The sequence below is a fragment of the Lytechinus variegatus genome, chromosome 4 (genome assembly GCF_018143015.1).
Source record: "Lytechinus variegatus isolate NC3 chromosome 4, Lvar_3.0, whole genome shotgun sequence".
In the NCBI taxonomy this organism is placed as follows: domain Eukaryota; kingdom Metazoa; phylum Echinodermata; class Echinoidea; order Temnopleuroida; family Toxopneustidae; genus Lytechinus; species Lytechinus variegatus.
In genome coordinates this window covers 53,773,968-53,800,746 of record NC_054743.1, presented here as the reverse complement: position 1 = coordinate 53,800,746, position 26,779 = coordinate 53,773,968, and the positions used below count along the sequence as shown (strand labels likewise).

Sequence of the window (26,779 nt, the reverse complement as noted above, 5' to 3'; positions counted from 1 at the left end):
GACTTGAAATATGGTAACTACCATGGAAACTTTGATAGTGATTGGCCAGTGAGCCCTATTATAATGAAAAAGTTGTAGTTGTACATATAACTCTTTATGAAACGGACCACAGGGGCCAGATTTCAATTCAAAGTATTAATGGAGTTGTATTTTACTTCGCATTTGCTAAACAAAATACATATACTTGTATTCAAATATAAGTATTATACTTGATCAAGCGAAATTTAAACAGAAATACTGGTAACCATGGTGAGGTCATAAAATCTTAGCAAATTATGTACAATATATGTATCCACCTGTCCCCAGAATGTATGACTGGGCGTATGTATGTTTGTTAATTGCACACTATCTTGGACCAAGTGTGGGGCTGACTTAGATTCAAGCAAAATACATAAACTTAGCCAAAAAGGACAATTGAATACTTAGATGGATAAGTATTTGAGCAGAATACTGAGTAAAATACTTAAAATTCTGGCTAAAAAGTACTGGCCCAGGTAGACCAAAAGCTTCAGTCTCTGTATTTTGGTTTTTCCGCTGAACTGCGTTGGCTCCACTCACCATACACCATACAATGAATGGGGATTACAGTAAAATGTCAGAAATTGTTGAATAAATCCCTAGAAACGACGGTTATTCCTGTCTAGGCCCAGGGGGCTGTTTCATAAAGCTGTTCATAAGTTAAGAGCGAAATTAAGAACGATAGGTGATCCTTTCTTGTGGTAAACGATGTTCACCATTGTATTTCATTGGTGATGATTTAGCACGTAAAAAAGGTTCACCAGTCGTTCTTAACGTACCAACAGCTTCATGAAACACCGGGTCTCTTTCATTTCTCCCATTAACATTCAAAACACATGAATACCATACTTCATTAATAAATACCACGGGAATGATTTTAATTACTGAAACAGAAGACAGAGAATTGACACAATACATGTAATTTAACCAAATCTCTTAGATGTTCAAATACACAAGTCTCTAACAGTAAAGGTTCAGTTTACCCCGCCTCATTCCTCAGTTGAACAATTCACAATAAACCAGTTCGTAGTTACTTCATGGACAATTTTGGTCAAATGACCTTTCATTTCTTTCATTATGACAGGCAGATTTCAAAGCAAGATATTACGTAAACTTGCCTTACATAGCGGGATGAAGAAATTGAATAGACCAGGTGACTAGAATAGAACACCAATGAACACTTTATGAAGGTATTTGTTGCATTCCTACTTTGAATGCATATCATAGCATATTGCTCAATGTACTTGGCAAACTGAAATACCAGTCGTTCGTGGACGAATTGTTGTTTTTGTAAATGAAAACCACAATTCAAAAGAATATATGAACAATCAAGACATCAAAGTTGGTGCTTATCTCATTAGATTTTAAACCACCATGTCATTTTAGTACCGTGACAAATGACCTTCCTCTGATCACGCATAGAATCTTTTGCGCAGAAAGGAACTACGAACTGGCTTATTGTCTTAGAATGAAATTAAACCAGTAGCGTACGCAGGGGGTCGACACCCTTTCAGTATTTTTGATACCAACCCCCCAAGAATTCAAACCCCCCTAACATATTTTTGAAGGCTTTTTTATTTATTAATTATTTTAAGGTACGAAAACCGTAACATTTTTTATGAAGACCCCTTTTTGTTTTATTTTGTTTTTCACTTGTAATTTTTTCATAGGAAACAACCTAAAACTGGTGGTGAAGACCTTTTTTTTGGGTTATCAAAATTTCATTCACCTTGAACCCCCTCCCCTTTAAAAAATCCTGCGTATGCTACTGCATTAAACAGTGTTATTCCCCAGGGTCAATTTCATAAGGGGTTGATATGATAGCAACTCTATCTTCAAAAACAGCCATTTTATTCATTTTTATGTAGCTGGTATAAAAAATGTCAAAATGGCTGTTTTCGACTCACCGTACGGCCGCCGTAGAGCAAATGTTACCGAGGTATAAACCATATCTAATATAAGTATACACCATTATACAGCTTGGTAAAGTCAGATTTTCTTAATCTGTTCATTGACATAATTGTGAATTTCTTAAAACAGCAGTTAAATCTGTCTACCAGGGCCACCAAGGTGAAACAGAAATTGGTCACTGGAGACAGATGACCTTTAGACAAGTTTCCACGAGACAGGTGGCAGCTAGGACAGGGTTGACTGAAATTACAAATATGCTCCACACTGCTTTTTCCATGAAGCTTATAACCCGTTTATAGAAATGACTACAGTAATTTTATTTACCAATTATGGAAGTTAAGTTACTGAATTTGTTGTGTCTCACCACAATTATGTGCACCCCATCGGTGCAGAAACGCCCTTACGCAATGCCCTCATGTTTCAGCACCGATGGGGTGCGCGTGTGGTGCAAAGGGCATTTCTGCACCGTCAAGACGCTTTTCTAATTTGAACTTCCAACTGTTTGCAGCACTTCATTTAAACATCGGTTAGAAAACAAGGACTCGTTTCATAAAACTTGTTATAATAACGAATTTGCAATAACAGCTGCTGAAATCATTCCATTTGATTGGCTGATAGTGAACTTGTTTTTAGAAATTGCGCATTTGTTATTATAACAAGTCTTACTGAAACGAGACCCTGATTAGTATCATAATAATAATAGTCAGTTTTTATATAGCGCATAACACATGAATAACGTCTCTATGCACTTCCAAAAGGATTTGCATATTACCCTGGCTGTAGCTCAAGCAGCTTTTACGCACTCAGCATTTCAAGGAGTAAATTCCGGCCAGGTACCCATTCACCTCACCTGGGTTTAAGTGCAGCACAATGTGGATTAATTTCTTGCTGAAGGAAACTACACCATATATCCACAATCACTGTCCAATAAATGCTAAAATAACTTCAATTAGAAGGAAATGCAGACCATCCATATGTATTAAGAAAAATATTGCCTTGATGAGAATTGAATTGTATGATTCAAAGTTATACAAAGCGAAAGTACAAGATGGGCCAATACATTTTCTTCGGACACTTTGGGATAAGTAATAAATTACGCAGCTTAACAAAAATGTTACATATTGTTGCATATCCAAAACAAGGCAGCTTTGAGGGGAGGGGGGTTATGACAAATGAGAAGTCAAATAAACCCTTCATTCGATGTGGAAAGGAGGGTATGAGCGGACGCTTTGGCTTTCTTGGCCTAATCAGTCTTGCCAAGGGCACCTAATCTCTGTAAAAAGGAGGGTATGAGCGGACGCCTCGGCTTTCTTGACCTAATCAGTCTTGCCAAGGGCAACTAATCTGTTGAAAGGAGGGTATGAGTGGACTTTCTTGGCCTAATCAGTCTTGCCAAGGGTATCTAATCTGTTGAAAGGAGGGTATGAGTGGACGCTTTGGCTTTCCTGACCTAGTCAGTCTTGCCGAGGGAACCTCATCTCAGTAGAAAGGAGGGTATGAGCGGATACTTGGCTTTCCTGACCTAATCAGTCTTGCCGAGGGCACCTAATCTTTCAAGGAGAGGCGGGTGTGAGTAGTGTACGGCAGAGAAGAGCCAGTCGGCAACGGGAAAACCAAGATTGTCTTTATGGAGCTTGATGAGAGCCATGCGTAGGAAGGAAGCCTTGTGGAGGGACTTGGCAAAGGCATCGGCCTGGAACTCAAAACGCCTTGTCAACACCGTCATGCAGAAGGATAAAACCTGTAGGAAAGCAAATTTTAAATTATTATGATTAATTCAGTCATAAAAACATACAAATTATACAATGCTAATACAAAAATATTATTTGAACCATTTAAATATTAAAAACAAGTTAAATGACAGAAAATAAAAACAAGTAAAAACTCTGGCAAACAAAATTATGCCATTGACACTTAAAGGTAAATGCTAGTTTTGGTAACGATATCAAAATGAGTTCGTACAGAATCCAATGAAATGACCACCAAAGTGTCTGTATAAATAAAATGTATGTGCCAAAGGATTCTGGAAGAAATTGTGTAATTGCTGAGAAATCAGCAAATAAGCACAGGATTCGGGTAGAGCGTCGGGCCCGACGCTCTAAGCAATAATTATACATTGTCCCACGTGTGCTTATCTGTGTTGGGGATCTTCGGTGTGAACATTTTTCAGCGTAGATTTCAAGATTCACAAAGTTCAGTTAATGTAACTGTACCAGATCTAGATCCTCGATGATATACTGACAATTAAGCCTTGTTTTACAGACTTTCTCATGAAAAAAGTGTTGACTGCAACTACTGGAATTTCTCTCTAACTTGATTTATAATTAGATTTTGGTTGACTTCCTCATGATTTTCTTTTGTTTTACCAGTTGATTTCACTATGCATTCTTCCTGTCTATTAATGCAATATTTGATTTAATGTGATTTATAATTTCACTTACACTCAGAAATCCTTTATGTAATTAGATCAATCATAATAAAAATCTTTGTAATTTAATCCATTTTTTGTGGTTAAATTTATCTAATTTTTGTACAATATCTTTGTATGTTCTTATATTTTATAAACATGTACATTTCAGCGACTGGCTGCCAACATGTACTGCCAATAAACCATTACTATTCTGTTCTATTCTATAACATATTAAAAATCTCTGGACCCCCCCCTGAGTTGTTTTATTATGCAACAGGCCCCAGATGTAAGTTTTAAAAAGTAATTTATCATCATTTTGAAGAGAAACATCACATGACAAGGCATCCCTGACATATCACTTACCTCATTATAAGGTGAGAAGACAAACTGAAATATAATGAGAAGGCCAATGAGGGTAGGGTAGGAGTCGTAGAAGCCAAAGGCATTGAAGAACTCTGTCCTCTCAATTAGAAGGGCAAACAGGAACAGACACAAGAATATATTCACCTGAAAAGAATGTGAATAGACACAATGAAATATTCACCTGAAAAGAATGTGAATAGACACAAGAATATATTCATCTGAATAGAATGTGAATAGACACAATAATATATTCAACTAAAAGTATGTGAATATACACAAGAATATATTCATCTGAATAGAATGTGAATAGACACAAGAATATATTCACATGAATAGAATGTGAATAGGCACAAGAATATATTCATCTGAATAGAATGTGAATAGACACAATAATATATTCAACTAAAAGTATGTGAATATACACAAGAATATATTCATCTGAATAGAATGTGAATAGACACAAGAATATATTCAACTAAAAAGAATGTGAAAAGATACAATAAATTATTCACCTAAAATGTATGTGAATAGACACAAGAATATATTCAACTAAAAAGTATGTGAATAGACACAATATATTCATCTGAATAGAATGTGAATAGACACAATAATACTTGTACATTCAACTATATTCATATGAATATAATATGAATAGACACAAGAATATATTCAGCTCAATAGAATGTGAATAGACACAATAATATATTCACCTGAATAGAATGTGAACAGACACAAGAATATATTAACATGAATAGATAGTAAAAAGACACATGACAAATAACAGTACAATGAGGAAAAAAAAAGAAGTTTGACATCATTGGATCCCTCATTTGCACACTAATCAGGCTGTGAAAATAAGACCTTGCTCATATTACATATGATTTGCTTTCAAAGATTTTATGGCTATTTCACATTCCATTTGTAATCAACCTCAGCTACACCTCAGGCAAAATGATCTAACTTGGCCAATATATCAGGTTCCCACAAAAATTCGAAAACAGAATTCCATGACTTTGCCATGACTTTTCTATGACTTTTCCATGACTAAATTGCTGCTTTCCATGAATTGCTTTCTGGCACCGTTTCCAAAATCAGACACATTATGATGGCCTCTATAACCTCTCCTCACAGCAATCCATTCCACCCACTACCTTACTCATGACATGTACATCTATATATGTTTCTGACCAGGGTACAGTACCAATTATTTTCGTTTCACCAACATCAAGATTCAAAATTGCCTTGAACACAAACTCATGTAATTTCTTGAACTGACAGATTTTCATAAACTATTTCCAAATTTTCAGAGCATAGCATGCAGATCTTGTCACAAAAGTGAACTATATCTATGTAAAAAATGTCAAAATTTCCAGGCATATTGAAATTAGGATCTTGAATTCACCTTTACTACAAAACTTCCACATAAAAGTCATGGAATTCCGTTTTCAAATTTCTGGGGGAACCCTGAATAGTATGAAGATGAAACACTTTACATATGTCACACATGAGCCAATCATTACAAAAGAGTGACATTTAAGTTTTACAATAAGGTGACATGAAAAAAAGGCTAACAAAGACATCCTCATCCTAAAATTCTCAACATAGTGCTGCATTTCACTCTTCATTACAAAACAAGTGGAATGCCTCTGGCCGTCTCACCTGCATCACGCGATTCAACATAGCAGCAGTGCTGACTTTGAAAACTACTATAACTCGCACAAGATGTTCAGTGATACTTGGTTACTCTTATTTCCACGTTTTATGAACTAGACCAATACACTTTACAGAGATAGGATGGTAATTCAACAAATACCCCCAATGTGGCCAAAGTTCATTGACCTCACATGACCTTTGACCTTGATCATGTGACCTGAAACTTGCACAGGATATTCAGTGATACTTGATTACTCTTATGTCCAAGTTTCAAAAGTCAGATCAATAAACTTGCGAAGTTATGATGGTAATTCAACAGATACCCCCATTATGGCCAAAGTTCATTGACCTTTGACCTTGGTCATGTGACCTAAAATGCGCACAGGATGTTCAGTGATACTTGATTACTCTTATGTCCAAGTTTTATGAACTAGACCAACATACTTTTAAAGTTATGATGGTAATTCAACAAATACCCCCAATTCGGCCAAAGTTCATTGACCCTAAATGACCTTTGACCTTGATCATGTGACCCGAAACTTGCACAGGATGTTTAGTGATACTTGATTACTATTATGTCCAAGTTTCATGAATCAGATCCTAAAACTTTTAAAGTTTTGATTGTAATTCAACAGATACCCCCAAATCGGCCAAAGTTCATTGACCCTAAATGACCTTTGACCTGTGACGTGAAACTCATGCAGGATGTTTGGTGATACTTGATTAACCTTATGTCCAAGTTTAATGAACTAGGTCCATATATTTTCTAAGTTATGATGACATTTCAAAAACTTAACCTCAGGTTAAGATTTTGATGTTGATTCCCCCAACATGGTCCAAGTTCATTCCAGGGAAAAAAATACACGGGGGCTCGGGGCGATTTTGCCCCCGAAATGCCCTAAAGAGCCCTGGAAAACTAAAATGGAGCCCCTGAAATTCATATAGGGTCCAATGTAAACTTTAACACAAATTAGGATATTTGGGCTAGTGAGCTCAAAAATAGCCCCGGAAAATAAATTATTAATATTTTCCCTGCCCTAAATGACCTTTGACCATGGTCATGTGACATGAAACTCTAATAGGATGTTCAATAATACTTGATTAACATTATGGCCAAGTTTCATGAATTAGGTCCATATACTTTCTAAGTTATGATGTCATTTCAAAAACTTAACCTCAGGTTAAGATTTCATGTTGACGCCGCCGCCGTCGGAAAAGCAGCGCCTATAGTCTCACTCTGCTACGCAGGTGAGATAAAAATTAGGTCATTTGTGATACAACTTGAGGACAACAGCTAAATCAACAAATGTTTTCTCTATATGCTCCAAAAATAATGAGGATATCTTGAAAATTGGACATTTGATGCCTATTTTGGTATTTCATTAAACTTCATTTTCAAGTAACTTTTCCAGAGAGGACACATTATTTGACGCTAAAATAGCAATTGAAACATCTTGTGTAACTAAGAGATTCAGAACCTTTTGAATGTATTATTTTCTGATAGCCATGCTGGTAGTGCTTGATTAGTTGTGACTTGATATGTCAACTAATTGCCATGAATGTTGAGTAAAGTTGTACAAAACTTGAAATTAACATTCTCTAAAAACAACTAAGAATGCAAATCTGGTTACAAAATGTGAATATTAAATATACATTGACTGATTGGCATCTTGCATCATTGCAAATAAGATGAAATTTTCTGTAGTCTGGTTGTCCAAATTTAATGTCAGGAGCAATCAATTTATTCATGGCCATGAGTATTTTGAGTGAGGAATGTGGATTGTGGCTGTGATATACATGTACATGTATTCACAAAAACCTTTTTTATTAAATGTTATTTCAACCTTGCTAGCCCTAACACTAAGTCATCTTGGATTTTTGAACATACAGACAACTGACTGGTCTTGTAACTAACCCTAGTGTATTACTTGACCCTTTAAACCATGGTTTAGACACCAAACTCATATTCCCCAGACAGATATTGAACAAACTATGTCCGTTTATAAAAAAAAGTAACATCAGACATTTTGTACTCAATTTTTGGAAGCCATCTTGGAATTCTGAACATACTAGACCAATCGAGTGTCATTGTAACTTGTCCTTATATATAATTTGACCCTTGAAACCATAGTTCAGACATCAAAATCATATATCATCGGTGGATATAATTAAGTATGAGAGAACTCTGCACAGCGTCGGAATTACACGGAAGGCGACGGGCGATTTCGCCCCCATGACAGCCCAAATCGCCCCTAAAAATTCTCAAAACCCAATGCTTTGGGGAGACTATTTATTTTAGAATCGCCCCAATAAAATACCAACGACAATGTTATAAATACTTCACACAATCATGTTCTCCGGCGACGGAGCAAGCGCATCTTTTATATCGCCCTTGCCAGCTTCAAGTTGAACGGTCGATGCATTATCCCAGCCTTCCGCAACACCGGAAGCTTCGCGATTGTAAATAAACATGCAAAGCAATAGGATGCGGAGTACGCATAGTCTTTAGCACAGGCTTTTTAGAATTGTTGACGCACTTGCCGCATACATATGTATATGTACGTATGCACGATTAGACTGCACAGCTGGTAACGAGACCACATGCATCGTACGGTATGTGTACTATACTAGGCGGTGTAAGCGATCAGACCAGCTGGTGATTGTGACAGCTCTGCTTATCGACATCGTCGAGTCGGAGTGCGAGATGGATAAGCAGCGAAGCCATTACGATAAGCAGTTTCAAATTGCCAAGTGCGTCTCTTTTTCAATACCATGGTTTTTCCATACTTCACCATGTGCAATATCTAATGCACACATTTCCCATTTGGGATATCACAATTCTGTGATATAGTAATCTAACTGCTCAGGAAATAAATCCCTGTTCACAGCACATACGATGTGCGAGTCTTTTATCCTCACAGTCGCTGTCTTTGCTTGTCAAAACGGAGCCTTAATAATCCAAAATCACTTTGCTTATAGTTGTGAATTATAACTTTTTAATTTCTTTCTTGAAGAGGGGTAAATATCAGACAATAAATCATCAAACAAGGCTCAATCTAAAAAAAAAATAGGACGCCGTGCGCTTGAGTGTGGTACTTGCATGCTGTTAGCTAGCCAGTTAGAGCTCACGTTCTCTGCCAGAGCTCTGGGTGAGAATTCTATCAGTAATGGCCTAAGTGATGGTGATTTTCTGTTTCAGATAGAGTTTAGATTTCATGTTAATTTTTGAAAACTGTCAAAACACTTTATGATTTCTTCATTGTGATTAATATTTAAGTTATTAATGAATACATTTTCACCGAATTTAGACTCTCCCAGAATGAAAGGCATTTTCTGTGGAGATCTGCATTTTCAAAATAACTTGCGAAAAACTTAAGGTACATGAACCTACAGTAGTAGCCTACAATACATGTACATATAGCCTGTGGCTATGTGTTGGAATTTGAATAGACTGAGTAAGATATTGATTTCATTTCTTTAACATAATTTATATGCAATCCAAGTGCACCTCATTGTCACAATCACACACAAACACTCACCCACGCACGTGATTCTAATCATGAAAAAAACACCTTTATTTTTTTTTCTAAATTTATTATTTGATCTGAATTCTCTCTTTCTCCATCTCTCCCTCTCTCCTTTATGTTTGTTTTATTCATTAATTTTATTTAGATTTTTTTTTTTTGGGGGGGTTCATTGTTCATGGTTCTTAAAGATGAAAAATAAATAAGCCCATATGTGTGTGTGGTTGTAAAGGGGATGTGGAGTGAGGGTGTCAAAACACACTCAAACATTTAAATCTGATTTCTTAAATGTTTGAATAAGCCAATAAAGTCTTGGGGCCTCGATTGGCTCAAATCTGAAGTGTGTGAAGCTGAAGGCGACTGTGGGATCACTGTTGATTATTGTAAGGCCTGTAGGGCATTCCCCCACCACCGGGAGCAAAAAAAAATGTTCTGAGCTGTTAGGCGTCACAGTGAGTCTCGTAATGTCAAAAGGTAATTGCTGATATGCGATAAAAAAAGTAGCCCCATGAATTTGAAAATAGCCCCAAGATATTCAGTGGTAGCCCCAATGTAAAAAAAAGTAGCCCCTAACCTACCCTGACTCTGCGAGACACGACAAAATGGAAAGCTGCCATAGCCAGGAGGTAAATGCAATTCCATGACTTTTCACAAATTTTCCAAATTCCCTGACTTTTCAGGACCACAAATTTTTCCAGGATTTTCCAGAATTTTCCATGACCGTGGGAACCCTGTATATGTCATCTCTATCAAAACCAGCATGAATTATCTGAATTACCTGGCTTATAATAAGATTCTTGAGATTATGTCCCAGCTTCCAATGCCCAAGCTCGTGAGCTAAAACAGCAAGGACTTCTTCGGTGTTACAACCAGTCTTCTTTTTCTCCTTCTCCTCCTCCTCTGTCTTCTCTCCTTGGGGTTTATTCTCCTCTTCTATCTTCTCCTCTCCATCTGTTTTTGTCGTCTCAGTTTCATCCGACTTTTTCTGTTGTTAAATTTAACAAGAGAGAAATGGGAATAAACAGCAATTGTAATAGGATTACAAATTCTAGTGGAAGTTTCAAGCACTCATGAAGTCAAATCACAAACCCTCAAGGCCAAAGCCAAGACCAAAGCCATGCCAAGGCTTAAATGCCCAAGACCAAACACATTGTCAGCTATTTTACACCTAATTACATTGCTATAAAAAGGGCGGATCCAGGTTTTACCAATGGGGGGAGGGTGGTAGGGCTGGAAAATATTTTCATCCAAATTTTCCCCGTACAACTGCTAAAAGCTGATATTTTGTTAGATTTTGAGGAGGTTATTCTAAATAAAATACTAAATCTTAGCACTCTTCTTAAAAATATTATTAAAGGCATCTAATAATGGGAGCACATAGTGCAAGCTCAGTGTTTTTAATACTTCATAAATTTAGACCTGAAAATTGAACATTCTGAGCATCTTTTTAAATCCTGAACAAGATGCACACCTTAACAATCATTGCAAGCGCAAAGGGACCTGTTACGGACTGTTGGCTCACCAATCAAATAATGCGAGAGCGAAGCGCAAGCTGAAAATATATTAATATCACACATGAAAGTTGGACATTTAAAGCACTTTGTTATTATGTACAGGAAAGGTATCTAACTAAACAATACATGTGTGAGTGAAGCGCAAGCTAAATCTCTTTATACTGACCTGAAAAGATACCTATAAAGGACAGTTTGCAGCAACTCATGAAGAGGATACATATCTCACTGATCAAACAATGCGAGCGCAAAGCATGAGCCGAAAGTTTTAGATTCAAACCTTGAATTGAAAAGGAACATTTTGAGCATTAATAGACACTTACAAAAATAATTATGCAGATACTGTTGTCTGTAAATAAACAAATTTTTTGTTTTCTGGGGGAGGTGGGGGGGGGGGGTGGGGCATGGCCTTTTGTGTCGAAAACCTTCAAATTTTATGAGAGACTTGTCCTCATGCCCCCCTCCTATTCTGACGCCTATGCATGTCATACAGGGCGAAAATTATAAAATGCTGCGAGTGAGCGAACCAAGAGAGCAAAAACTTTAACCTTTGTAATACAAAATCTATGTTTATGATAGAGTTTGAAAGCTCTGAGTGAGCGAACCGAGAGAACAAAAATATAAACCTTTGTAATAAAAAAATTCCTAATTTTATGATAGATTTAGATATATCAAAAATACATTTATTACTATTAGCTTTATCATACAAGACTAGGTTCTTTGAAAGGACTAGATCAATCATGAGAGTGAAAAGCGCACGTTTCAATTTTCATGTACTGACCTGAAAATGGGCCATTTCAAGGACTCTTGTTGGTTTTTATGGGTTTTTCCCCCCTCTTATGCACTCTTAACTTTCAAATTTCATTTCTTTTGTATCCTTTCCACTTCTTTTTGTCTTTCAGCTTCATCTAATTACTGTCGTAGGAAGTACAACTTTGTTCATTGTAATTACACATGCTTTTTTTCAAATATCTCATTGACACAAATGAAATATTTTGTTACATACTCAGTTTATTGTATTTTGATGTTAACTTGTTTATATAAAAAAGTTGCACAAATCAATACATGAATGAAATATTTTTGTTTTGTTTTCTGTAACGTGAAAAACTGGGGACTCCATTGTCTTACCTCATCAGTGTTGACAGGTGTGTAGTCTTCCAGGAGGGTATCGAAGAGAACTATTCTTTTGTTTTTGAAGAATCCATAAAAGTAGGCATTACTGTGAGACGACCGTTTGGAGCCTGTGGGGAAAAGAAACGTCAATATCTCTCTTATTTCCTCTGTAGTTTCAACAGCCATATACACAAGGAGCTGTACAAGGCCTGGCAACATAAAGCTTTAATAGGGACTGACGTTGGGGATTGAATGCATTCATGATTTGGAACGACTTGTATAACATGATTACAATGTAAGTCCCACTCAATCATTCCATTGTGCCAGGCTGTCGAGATGCTTATGACAAAAGTCAATGCTTTAATAATCACTGTCTGTTTCTTTCACAAAACACTCCCTTGATTTGATATTCCTTGTTTTCCTTTATTCAGAAGTCTATTAGGATTAAAAGCATACCACTATTTTCTGATTTTGGTAATTTCTGTACCCTTTCCACTGCACATACATCACCCACCAACGAGAAGCAGCCCCTTCATGAATTTTTTTCCAAGGCACGGCGTCTGCCCTTTAATGGCAGCAGTAAATTGCCAATTCGTCTACTGCCAACTTGTCCACCCACCACATGGTCTACTTTCATTTAGTCTAATGCCATTCAGTCTATCAACATTTTGTCTAAAAACCATTTGGTCCATTATTCAATTGGGCCATTAACCATTTGGTCCAATCAACACTTTATCTAATCACCATTTTACCTATGACAAGTTTGTCTCTTAACCAGTTGGTCTAATATCCATCTAATTTTCATTCATTTTGCACAATTTAACACATACATGTAGTCCAATTAGACCGAATGGTATTTGGACTAAATGGCTATTGGACCAACTGGTTATTAGACGGAATAGCATGAAACCAAATGAAAGTAGCCCATGTGGTGAGTAGACGAACTGATGGTAGACCAAATGACAGTAGACGAATTGGCAATTGGACTAATAGGCATTAGACAAATTGGAAATAAACCATGGCAGTCACCTCCCCCTCCTTGTTCAAAAGAGCATGTATAAGAAAAAAAAATCTTTTTTCTTACCTTCAACAACATACAGCTTGTAAAGTGGGAAATCAATGCTCTTTGCCAAGTCTTCAATCTTTGTCCTCAGGTCACCCTCCGGGAGGGGTGTAAACTTGTCAAAGAGAGGGGCAATGTAGTCAGCATACACAGTGATCAGGAACTGCAAATTTTAAAAGGATGGTCAAGATTAAAGCTACGGACACGGAGTTGCAGCGAGCAATTATTTCATGACAGAGCCTCTAAAATCTAGGTTAATAGTCTCCAAATTATTGTAAAATCTTGATTATGCCAGAGTCATGTTTATTTTGAAAAACTTTTAAATGCTATTGAATGAACCAGTATTTAAAGTTCACCGGCAGTGGTAAAAAAAACCTTGCATCTTTAAATCCATGAAATGCCAATCGATATTCCATATTTCATTGAAACTGCTTGATTTAGTTAAAAATAAACAAATTAAGAATATCCACCTGTAGTAGTAGTATGGTATTTATTCAATAAGAAAACTGGCAAAACAGTCCAAAGACTGAAAAATCCAGTGCACAGTGTAAACAAAGGCAAAGTACAATATTCTAAAGATACAAAATATAAGCAAAAAATTACAACCAACCAATAATCATATCACATAATCATAAAAGATAAACCAAGAAAAAAAAAAAACTTAAAAAAGTAATATATTGATCAAGAAGTGTGAAGGTGTACTTCGAACAGAACACATAGAGTTACCTCTTTCTCGACTCTGAAAGATTATTTTATGATGTTAAACCCGGCAACACCATGAAAGTCTTTATGTACAGTTGGGGCCAAAAGTTTACATACACCTAGTAGACAAATAGTGATCCTCGAATTTTTACACTTTCACTCATTCCTGCCAAAATATAATTTCATAGATGTAGACAAGTATGGTCTCTTCTAAATATACCTGGCATATACCTCAAATAAAAACACTTGGAGACATATATATGGTTCATAATAGATATATTTCCAGTTTATTGGAGGGTCAAAAGTTTACATACACCAGCCCTAATTCTTGGTAGCACTGCCTCCATCCGTCTTCACATCTCTCAGTCGACGTGGACAACTGGACACTAGCTTCTTGCAGACGTCTCCTGAGATTTTGACCTCTCCTCTTGGCAGATGGCATACAAATGTGTCACATTCCTTGGTTTCCTTGACCGAACATGCTTTTTGAGTTCTCTCCATAGGTTTTCAATAGGGTTCAGGTCTGGACTTGAGTGTTTCGGGTCACCGTCATGTTGGAACCCAATTGTGACTAAGATTGAGGTTCTTAGCGGACCTTTTCAGGTTCAGCTGAAGGATTTTCAGGTCGTCCTCTTCATGGTGCCATCAATCTTCTGGAGTGAGCCAGTACCACTTGCTGCAAAGCATCCCCACATTATGATGCTGCCTCTGCCACTGCCCAAGTGTTCATTAGCATACTTCAGTCTGGCTTTACGGTGTCGGTCCTGGAGAAGAGGCTTCTTCCTAGCTCTGCAGCCTCTCAGTCCATGATCATGGAGGACCCGCTTGATGGTAGAGGGGGATACCTTGCTTCCTGAAGCCTCCAGATCCTGGCAAATCCTTTTTTGCCATCCATGGGATAAGCTGAACTATACGCACAAGTCTGTGTTCTACTGTCCGGTTGAGTTTTCGCTTTCTCCCTGATCTTGGTAGATTCAGCACTGTGCCGAGAGTGTTATGCTTGCGTATTATGGTTTGCACCGAAGCACGAGGCATGATTAGAGACTTTGATATGACTCCTAAAGATGAACCGGAATTGTGTAAATCAACAGCACGCTGCCTAAGGTCTTTGGTATATTGCTTTGAATTTCCCATGGTGCTAATGTTGAGTGCTGATCAACGTGGTATTGGTGGTAGCATTTATAGATACCAACACTGAATCACTGCAGGAACTTCTGGTCAACATTTTTTACCATTAGGCTATTCAAAAGACAAAACCCTATTCATCAGGTCAAAATTTAGCTTTCCTTGACAAAGATGGAATGTGAATCATGCTTCAAATGTCCAAAGAAGAGGTATGCATAATTCTGCGGTCATTTTTCAAATGACATTATAGCATTATCACATTTCTCAAGTCATTAAAAAGGAAATCAAGTCCACCTGAAAGCCATGGCACCTCTTTTAAAACACATTTTATCACTTCAACAGTGAACTGTATGTAAACTTTTGACCCATTGATTTTTCAGAAATATAGATATTATAAACCATGTTACATATATCTGAGTATTTTATATGAAATATTCACCTTGGGCATAAAGTATTTGGATAATTCTTCTGATCTAATTGGCAATTCAACTGGTTGAGTGACAAAAAATGATGAAAAAATGAGAAAAATAATTTTTTCACCAGGTGTATGTAAACTTATGGCCCCAACTGTAGGTCTGCAATATACGTAGTCTGACATGTAGACTTCTGTGTTGCTCTTTGTAAAACGGGGCCAAGATTGTGCGAGTAGACAGAAGATGCAAACTGAAATTAAAATGAACTGATGAGGCAAAAAAAATTGAGAATGGATTTACTTACCAACGAGATTACTAGGGTAAAGACCCAGGCATAAACAAAGAAGTATTGGCCACCCATCTTGATGATGTAAAGGAGACCAGCTAATATAGGAAGGGAGATCGCTTGCATCACGATAAACTTTTTCACCTGATCTTTGAAGAAAAATCCAAGTGTCTGAAAGAAAATCGATGTACAGATAGCGAAAATGCATATGTGCAAAATTACAAGATTTTGCAGGAAATGAAAGAATGACGCTCTGTTCAAGGAGGCGAAGCCAAGTATATATCACTTCACCACATGTGAAATCTAGCTTGTACCCTTGTAGGAATAGAAATATTCACTATTTGAGTTGTACAAGTTAACAAAACAGGACAAATCTATGGTAAAAGATACCAGCCGGTAACAAAGAAACAGTCTATCTGTCAACAAAAATAAAGTACGACAATACTCTACAAGTGGGATGTACATGTACTCTTAATGGAAAGAGGACAAATCTTTGGTAAAAAATACCCACAGCTTTCACATAAAGAATACATGCAAGAGGGGCCAGCCTACACGTAGGGACTTCCGAAAAAAAAGTTCCATCGCAACCTTGGCTGTTGTAACTGACATTACAGGCAGAACCGAGGATGCGTATTTTGCTACAACTTCATGAAGAAAACAGACCAAGTCCTTGCATATCATACTACACATAGGCCTAAATAGGCACCTTTTTAACTGGCTTATGCACAGCTACACTGACCTGGGGCCCGTCTTACAAAGAGCTACGATCAATCGCAAGTATGGAAAGCCAGCAAAGTCAAAAATGCATGTTCGTTTAAAAAAAATTCTAGATATGAATGTATATCCATAAATTCATCGATTTCTTGACAATGTGGTGTGTTTTCCTTTGTTTACAAAGGACATTTTGCAAATTTCCTGTAGAAAAAATTATGTTGATAAAAGCCTTGACAAAGGATAGAGTGCTGGAGTGAGATTTGAACCCCAGTCTTGTACTTCAAAGTTCAGACACTAATCCATTGAGCCATAACACCTCTACAATAAAAAAATGTAATTATTATACATTTTCAATGGCGCCGTGGTGGATGTGTCTCACTTTGGTATGAATTTCATGAAAAATCTAATCTTTTGGGGATGCGTTTCATGAAACAAATGGTCAGTGATTTTCACTGACAGATGTTACAAGCTACTGCAAATCCTTGCATCTGATTGGCTCAAAGTAAATAAGTCAGTAAAAATCAGTGACTATTTTGTTTCATGAAATTCCTAATCATATAGGGGTATTTCATGAAACAAATAACACATGTTACAAGCTACTGCAAACCCTTGGATCACATTGGCTCAGAGCAAAATAGAACTAGTGAAAATCAATGACTATTCGTTTTGTGAAATGTTGCCCATGCTCACCTGTTTGTTGAAGCCGTGCCTCTCTTCAATCACAAACGTGCTGTAAAGGACCCAGGGCAGTCCGACCACCGTGGAGAACACCGAGGCAAGCAACATGAACGCCAGCGACTGTGTGATCTGGGTAACAAAATTATATGACATGGTAAACTCAATAATGATTGAAATAGTCGATTTGACAGTCCCTTAGGCTCAATACACCAACCTAGAAATGTTCTTTCCGATGATTTTAATTTTTTTTGTGTTCCTATGGGGTCCTAGAACAAATTCAGCTTGGTTGCCCAAAGTTGCCGTTTGGGCAATTTTGCTAATTTGCATAAATCCAAAATGGCCGCCAGATGCCATCTTAAAAACCTAACTTTTGAACCCCTCGCTTCAAAATAATGAGCAATGACTCTTTTTAGGTGTTTAAGGGTGTGTAGAATCGATTCCTATTATCATTTATGCAATATAAGGTAATCTTCAGGTCAAAACCAAGATTGCCGCCAGATGCCATCTTGAAAAATTGACTTTTGATCCCCTTGCCCCAGAATGACGAGTAATACCTCTGTTTAGGGGTTTTGGGATGTGTAGAATCTCTTTCTGCTATCTATTTTGCAATATAATGTTCATCTTCAGGTCATATACAAGATTGCCGCCTGATGACATGAAATAAAATGTAGGGAAATGGATAACGAAGAGAAAAAAAAGGAGAAAAAAAGAGAAAAAGGGTGAAAAGTATCAAGAGGCATGCAGTCTAACTCGCTGATGGCTATTTTTAATGGCATGGATTAAAAGGCTTATTTCCGATTGGTCTAATGCCAAGTCATCTGATTCCCAACTCGTGTACTATCATTTGGTCGACCGTCAGTTCTTCCAGTTCCCAACTCGTCTACTCTCATTTGGTCTACCATAACTTCTTCTAATTCCCAACTCGTCTACTATCATTTGGTCTACCATCAGTTTTTCCACTATCCAAATGGTCCAATTGCTATTTCATCCACTCATCATTTGGTCCAATAGCCTTTTAGTCCATATACCATTAGGTCTAGTTGGACTAAGTGTTAATAGGGCGAAATGAATAAAAACAAGGGTATTAGACCAACTGGTTATAAAGATGAAATGGTCAAAGACAAACTGGCTGTTAGACAAAATGTTGATTTACTGAATGGCATTAGACTAATTGAAGGTAGACGATAATAATAATAGTTACATTCATATAGCATTTATTACACCTTGTTTCTAAGCGCTTTACATTGCAATTATTATTACCCCGGTCATCGGATCCTGACATGCGTACACACATTGTATGTACTTTCTCCACTCCCTGGGGAGCATTCCTACAAGAGTTCCAAGACTCTATTGCTAGGCATACAACACCTAGGCTTTCGCATCCTACCAAGTACCCATTTAGAAACTGGGTCGAGAGTGGCAGAGTGTGGATTAACGCCTTTGAACACATGAACCTCTAACTGCAAGGCGAGAGTCAGAACTACTACACCATGACGCTTCTGCTACCGCACTAACAATGTGATTAGTGGACAAGTTGGCAATAGACAAATTGGCAATGTACCGATTAAAATAACAAGTCCACATGAACAGAAAATTGATTTGACAAAAAAAAATCAAACTAAAAAATTTTCACTGAAAATTTAATTATAATCGGATGCCAAATAAGAAAATAATTTCATTTCAAGTTTCGCTTAATTTCACAGGACATTTTTATGGGATGAGACTATTAACCGCAAAGTAGATGAATAGTGTGTCGAGCGAGTGGCAGTTATTACTGCTCTATGCTCACCTCATATTCATGTCCATAGCCCAAGCGATTGGTGACTTTGCCAGCTAACATCCAGAGATATGGTATACCACCGAGTACTAGGATGATCTAGAAGCAAAAAAAAAAAATAGAAATACATTAAAAAAATCCTGGCTTGATCAAGAACACAGAGGTCCGTAATCTGATATCGAGTTTAAACTAAACTCTTGTATTAAGTTGAAGTTTAACTATGCTGCTGCACTTTTGCAAAAGGAAGCAAGTTACAAAGTATCGTTTGTTGTAAATGAGCAATGTGTGTATGTCTTTTACATAGGCGTCTATGCAATTTAACAGCATATTTTCTTTCAATATCGTTACATAGAACAATAATTTCTTCCCCAAATTTTGCCTGAACATGCAACATACACTTCAGTGTATTAAACAAATAGGTGGCGCTTTGTGCTCACATACATGTAATTTCATGAAGGCCTAAGGGCATGCTATATTTTGTAAGTAAGAAAACAAAAGTACCTTCTGGTCATACCACCCCCCCTCCTCTTGGCTTTCAGCTTTTCAAGCAGGGAAAATGTTGATATGTCCCCCCCCCACCTATCGGGCAATGCCACCAATGGGCCTAGCAAAGATCCTTTCATGAAAGTGGGTCCTCCTCGATATGACTTACAGATGACTCAATCTGTTCATAGATCCCATGCCAGAATCCAAAGCTACTCTTGTCCAGTCCATAGAGCCTAGCTTTCTCAAAGGTCTCGTTATCGATTACATCTCTGAGGGAGGATGGCACTTCTTTTGTGTTTCTGTAGATATTACGCTGCGAGAAAGGAAGAGAAAACAGAACGAAATTTGGTATTACAAGTAAAACTCTTTTTAGTCAAGATCAAGGTAATCAACAGTTTAGAAAGAAAATCTGCAAAATCAAGGGTAACTGTAATATTACCATACCCTCAAAATCATCTTGCACTTGTTGGTATCAATTGCATCAGATCTAGACATGGTTTGAAAAAATAATAATAATCTGCCTGATTAGCAAATTCTGACTTTTTTGTCAAATGATCATACCCCGAGACCAAAAATTTAGGAACCGGGAAAAAATTTGCTGATGGTTATGCGCAATATTGCCTTTGATATGGAAAATGATGGTGCAACTGCAACTTGTTGCTGTCGTTGTTGTTGGGTTCTTAACGGCGCTCTAAAGAAAAAATGTGTACAAAAAAGGCTCTTTACCTGCTAGACAAATGAAGCCATGACGAGGTAGGACAACAAAATTTAGAAAGCTCTTAATTTTTCATTAAAAATACATAAAAATAACCTTCAAGTCCTAAAACATAATAAGACTTAATTTAAAGTTACAGAAATTCCACATAACTTCTGAAAAAGTCGCAAATTACATCATGTTTATAAGCCAAAAAATACATAGAAAAAAGGTACTTCGCTTTAATAGCTGTATGTTGCACAGATGCACGAACGCACGTAAATGACGCTTAGCTGAACGGATGAGCGGACCCACGTAAATGACGTACTATATACATTTTGTGTGTAAAAATTGCGCTGCGCGTCAGCGAAAATCCATGTACTTAATCATGCAAGCGCAAGCCTATATCTATGATGGGGCGATGCCCTGTGCAGGTCTAATAAAGCTAAACATCGAAACTTCATTAATTCAACTCTTGAAAACGATCCGTATTAAAGACACTCACTGGTTGTGGAGATGTCAATAAAAGTGTAATCTGGATCAGTTTTACAAACTCAAAATAAGTTTTGGAGCTAGAGGAAGCACAAAATTCGAACACTAACACCAACACCAATGCCAACACTGGACTTGAAATCAACCATTCTCCCTTCCTATTTGTCCCTTGTGTTGTGCAACTTTCTTTCTGATCCATTTACAAGTCTTTCTTTCATTTTGTAATTTCCTTCTCTTTCCTTAAAATTTTCTTTGCTCCCTTCTTCTCCTTAGTTTTTCTTTTCATTCTTTCTGTCAGTGTCATTCCTTCTTTCATTCCTTTCTTGCTTTCTTTCTCTCTTCACTTCATTCATTCTTTCCTTCCTTCCTTCTTCCTCCCTTTATACTTTGTTCTTTCTAACCTTCCTTCCCGATTTTTATTTTTTTCTGTTTCTTTTTCCATTCCCTCTTTCTTCATCCTATCCTTCCTGAATTCTTTTTTCCATTCCATCTATCTTTATTTCTTGTAATTTTCTAGCACTTCTTCCTTTCTGTATTCATTTATTTTCTTCATTCTTTCCTTCTCTACGTCCCTCAATGTTTTTTTTCTTTCCTTCCTTCTTTCTCTTACTTTTCTTTTTTCAATTTCCCTTCCATGCCTTCAATCTTTCTTTCCTTAATTTTTTCTTTGCTTACATGTACTTCTCTCTTCCTCTCCCTTTATTTTCATTCTTTCTCTTCTTCCATTATTTTTTTTTTCATTCTTTCCTCTCTCTTTTCATCCTTTCTATTTTGGCTTTTTTTGCTATTCCTTCCTTCCTGTGTTCCTTCTTTCTTTCAAAAGAATGCATGCAGGAAACATTTTTCTTTCCTTAATTCATTCTTTCATCCTTTTTCTTCTTACTAGTCTATTTCCCCCTTTTTCTTTCTATTTTTTTCTTTCAAACATTCATTCATCTTACTAGTGTGAGTCGGGTGTTGCCTAGAGATTTACAGACCTGTCGAATCCTGACACCAGCCAAAGAAAATTAAACACATCATGAAATTCAGTACATGGGCCCCCGGGAAATTTTAATTACAATGCAAATTCGGGACGACAGAAAATACTTACCTGACGATGAGAAAGGTACGTTTCCCACAGGTAAACGATCCACATAAATGCAAAAATTGCCCAGAATATATTTTCTGGATTATACATCCCAATTTCCTTTCCAGACATCAACATTATTTCGGGAGATTGCGTGGATTCTCGATAAGTTATTTTGTCCCCACATGCATAATGTAATGCTGATTATTCTATGGAGAAAACAATAAGACAAATTTGGTAAAGAAAAAAAGTCTCGTCCACATGAAGGAGTTTTTCTGCATGTCTTCAATCTTTACACTTTTTTTTGCAGTCAAAATATTCCCCCCCCACAGACATTTTTGCATAAAATATTGATTATAGCTACACATGTATTGGCCATCTTTTAGTGCCCTCGTTTTCTTTCCTCGATCATTACCATTCTCCCTTCTACCCCGGCCCGGCCGCGCGTTTCCGTTTTACACCCTGGCGAAGGCATTTTCCGGAAAAGTAGCCAAAAAGCGACTAGTGAAGAGTCTACGTCTACGTTTGTTTACATTATCAGCTGGGCGCGCGCGATCCAAAGTCCGCACCGAAGTTATCCGCAGAACCGTACTTGCAAATGCAGCTGAGCTTTTACTTTCCAGGTTCAATACGAATGTTTGCCTTGATCATTTGCCTTGCCGATTTGCTGATGTCTGTCTTTCTATCTGTCTATATATCTATCTCTCAAATTCTATCTCTATCTATCTATGTAACTGCAGTATCTATCTATCTAATAATCTTCTCTGTCTCTCTCATTCTTTAATCATCTATTTAATATCTCTCTCCCTCTATCTATCTATCCATCTGTCTGTCTTTCTCTTATTCTCTCTATCTCATTTATTTAAACTTATCTATCTGTTAATTTGTTAATATTCTTTGTCTCTCTCCCTCTTTATCTATCTAACATCATCTATCTCTATCTATCTATCTATCTATCCATCTGTCTGTCTTTCTCTCTCTCTCTCTATCTATCTATCCTTCTCTCTCTCCCCCTCTCCCTCTATATATCGACCTCTCTGTCTCTCCCCCTCTCCCTCTATATATCGACCTCTCTGTCTCTCCCCCTCTCTCTATTTATCTATCTATCCATCCATCTCTCCCTCTTTCTCTCTCTTTCTATCTATCTATCCACCTCTCTCTCTCTCTATTTCTATCTATCTATCTATCTTGTCTCTATCTATTTATCAGTCTTCTATATCTATCTTTCGGCAGCTTCTAAGTGTATCAATCCATCAAACTTCAATTTGTCTTTCCATTAATATAAGTATCTGTTTATATTGATTTTGTCCTATTCATTTAGTTAATAATTTATTTTTAGAAAGAAAAACTATCATAAACAACGCGACTTCAAAAGCATGTTCGGATTTCACTCCTGACTGCCGCTCTCTCTGTATATGAAGTGCCGAGGACTCTAGCTCTGTGCTCTGATCAGTAACTGTGCAAATTGCATGCGGTGTGGTGGACTCGCCTGTGTCGCACGCTGCATGCAACCAGCGACGTGTGTAGACTCTTCACTAGTCGCTTTTTGGCTACTTTTCCGGAAAATGCCTTCGCCAGGGTGTAAAACGGAAACGCGCGGCCCGGCCTATACCCTTGGCATCAATTGAATGTGACGTCATATTTTCCAAGTATAGGGGTACAATTGAGCAACACTGCCAAGATTTCTCATTTGTATACTAATACATTTCTTACTTCTATTTTCTACTATTTTTTCTACTAGTATCCCTTTTGTGCTTTTTTCTTCAGGATTTGTGGCAGCTAGCCCCCCCCCCATGAAGAGAGAATATATGGGTATAAATGAATAGAGTAAAATTTACAGAGCCAAATGCTAAAAAGTTAAATTAATAGTTTAGTATTAGTTTGTGATAACAGTATATGCATGCTGTCATGAATATATGATGATATGGGATATGTCCCCACTTTCCCTATTCTCATGTTATACATGAATTCATAATAATTTCATTCTTATGAATGTGTGACATGTCTCTCTTGTAACAAAAATACAGAAATCATTATCTTCAGTTGTCATATCCAACTTTTTTTTCATTCTTGGTTAACAAAATTTGAATAGATATAATTTCATATAATAAAAAACAAAATATGGGGACAAAACCAGTCAGCTTTTTTTTTATTGTTCATTGCATATCCATGAAGTCATGCATAGAACTGTTACTTTATTGTCTGATATCAATGAAATTTTCAGTGTTTTACGTGTTAAATTCATATTTATTTACTCAGCCTGAATCAAAGAAGCAGAGAGGGCTTATTATAAACATGGTAGTGATTTTCTGGTAATTATGAGGAAATAATTGGGGAAAAAATATATCATTTGGTATCTTTAAGGGCTGAAAATAAATTTAAGAAAGTCTTCCTTAGTTAAAGGTCAAGTCCACCTCAGAAAAATGTTGATGTGAATCAATAGAGAAAAATCAGACAAGCACAATGCTGAAAATTTCATCAAAATCGGATGTAAAATAAGAAAGTTATGACATTTCAAAGTTTCACTAATTTTCAACAAAATAGTTATATGAACGAGCCTGTTACATCCAAATGAGAGAGTCGATGATGTCACTCACTCACCACTTCTTTTGTTTTTTATTGTTTGAATTTTACAATATTTCAATTTTTACAAATTTGAATAACAAAATGTTAAAATAATGGAATTCCACATGTTCAGGGAGGAATGAAACTTCAATTCACATGATAGTGACGAGAAAATAAAAACATATTTCATATAATAAAATACAAAAGAAATAGTGAGTGATATCACCAACTCTCTCATTTGGATGTAACTGGCTCGTTCATATAAATATTTTGTTGAAAATAAGCGAAACTTTAAAATGCAATAACTTTCTTATTTTACATACGATTTTGATGAAATTTTCAGTGTTATACTTGTTGAATTTTTCTCTTTTTATTCAAATCAAGTTTTTGTTGGGGTGGACTTGTCCTTTAAGGTAGCGGGGGCTCAAGCCCCTGTCCCCAAGTTATGAAAATTTTATTTTCTTGTTTAGATGATATTTCAATCATGTTTCAATTCAACACAGACATAGCTAGCTTGAGGCACAAGCATCATGCACCTCTCACAATTTTTTTTTATGTGAAAGTTTATCAGATAATCCAATACAACAGAGATATAATAGGTGGATTCCCAATTCTTGGAGATATACACACCCATTCACCCCGGGTTGCCACTTACATTGACGAGTGGATACCATGCGCGACCAAAAAAACACGTAAAAAGGATGTCCTTTTCACGATAGGGCACGTTACGTACGTAACGTGATAAGGGTGTCAAAAACACAAAAATAATGAAAAAAGGGTATCTATTTCGCTAGGAAAATTACGTGTTTAGGGTCGAATTTTCGGGGATGATAAAACACAATTAAAATGTTTTATAAAGGATATCCTTTTTGCCCCAACACTACGTGTTTAGAGTCTTATTTGCGCGAGGTGTAGAAGGTGGGGTCGTACTAAACCAAATAAGGCAAAGCCGACGACCGAAGGACCCGTAACAATAAAACATTCCTGTACTGTTTAGGGGTTCATTTCAGGGAATATTTGCCAAGAGTATCGTTTTGTTTCCAATACGTGTTAAGGGTAGGGTTTCACACGCCAATACTTGTTAAGGGGTGCATTTTCAGAATATGGAAATTACGTGTTTAGGGTGCTTTTCGAGACCCCATGGTCGCGCATGGTATCCACTCGTAAATGGAAGTGGCCCCCCGGGCCATTCACACTCATTTCTTTTCTTGTTCAGTTGTTTAAGGACAAGTCCACCCCAACAAAAAGTTGATTTGATCAAAATAAAAAGAGAAATATTCAACAAGCATGATACTGAAAATTTCATCAAAATCGGATGTAAAATAAGAAAGTTACGTCATTTTAAAGTTTTGCTTAACCTTATATAGCCCTGGGGGGGGGGCCTAAAAGGCCCCCTCGACATTTTTCGCGACAATTTCTAAATGCAAAAAAATAATACGCTGAAATTTCATGACTTTTTTCTTTTACATCTCCCGCACATTTTGAGACCCTGTTTGCGAAAATTGGGGGTACACTCGCGGAGATATAGCACATATTCGTGACCAATGTCACCGAAAATGGCAATTTCCATTGACTTTTGTGTGTACAATGTATAGGTTTTACAAGAAGTGTTGTCAGATGAATGTTTTTTTCTGTTTTTCCTGTAATTTTTTTCTGTAATTTTCTTTTAGGCTATCACCAACTATTCTAGATTAAAAAAAAACAATAAAAAATAGAGATTTCAAAACAAAGAAATACATAATAAATTAAAAACAAAGAAATACATAAGAATTTGGAAACATAGAAGGAAACAAGAATATTATCGAGAAAAATTAGCATATGCGCATAATTAATTACTATTATAATCTAATAATTATACAATTTCAATACAGTTGAGTGAGCTGTCTTTTAGATTACATGACTGGCTAATAACATGCTTGATTCCATTGCATTTTCTCAAAAAATGGGGGGAAAACTACAAAAAAATGAAAATTCCATGAAAAAATTTGAATATTTGCATAATTAATTAGATAAATTAAAATGCATTCTTGTAAAATACATGAGACACCCACACACCAAATTTGGTCGCAATCGGTAGATAAACGGCAGAGATCTGAGGGGGGGGGGCCCTAATAGGCCCCCCGGGCTATGCAATTTCAAAATAGCCTGGGCTATATAGGGTTAAAGGACAAGTCCATCCCAACAAAGAGTATATTTAAATAAAAAGAGAAAAATC

At 36.7% G+C, this 26,779-nt stretch overlaps 1 protein-coding gene across 1 annotated transcript; it reads right to left on the bottom strand.

The window, feature by feature from the left end:
- Positions 1 to 1,648: 1,648 nt before the first annotated feature.
- Positions 1,649 to 22,428, bottom strand: LOC121414330 (CAAX prenyl protease 1 homolog). Its single transcript, XM_041607470.1, has 10 exons — positions 22,024 to 22,428; positions 19,914 to 20,060; positions 19,274 to 19,360; positions 17,497 to 17,613; positions 16,111 to 16,263; positions 13,588 to 13,729; positions 12,519 to 12,631; positions 10,658 to 10,864; positions 4,703 to 4,846; positions 1,649 to 3,670 (listed from the first exon to the last, which is right to left on the bottom strand). The coding sequence occupies exons 1-10, from the start codon at positions 22,135 to 22,137 to the stop codon at positions 3,452 to 3,454; spliced, it is 1,443 nt and encodes a 480-aa protein (XP_041463404.1). The 5' UTR covers positions 22,138 to 22,428; the 3' UTR covers positions 1,649 to 3,451.
- Between the last annotated feature and the right edge of the window lie 4,351 nt (positions 22,429 to 26,779).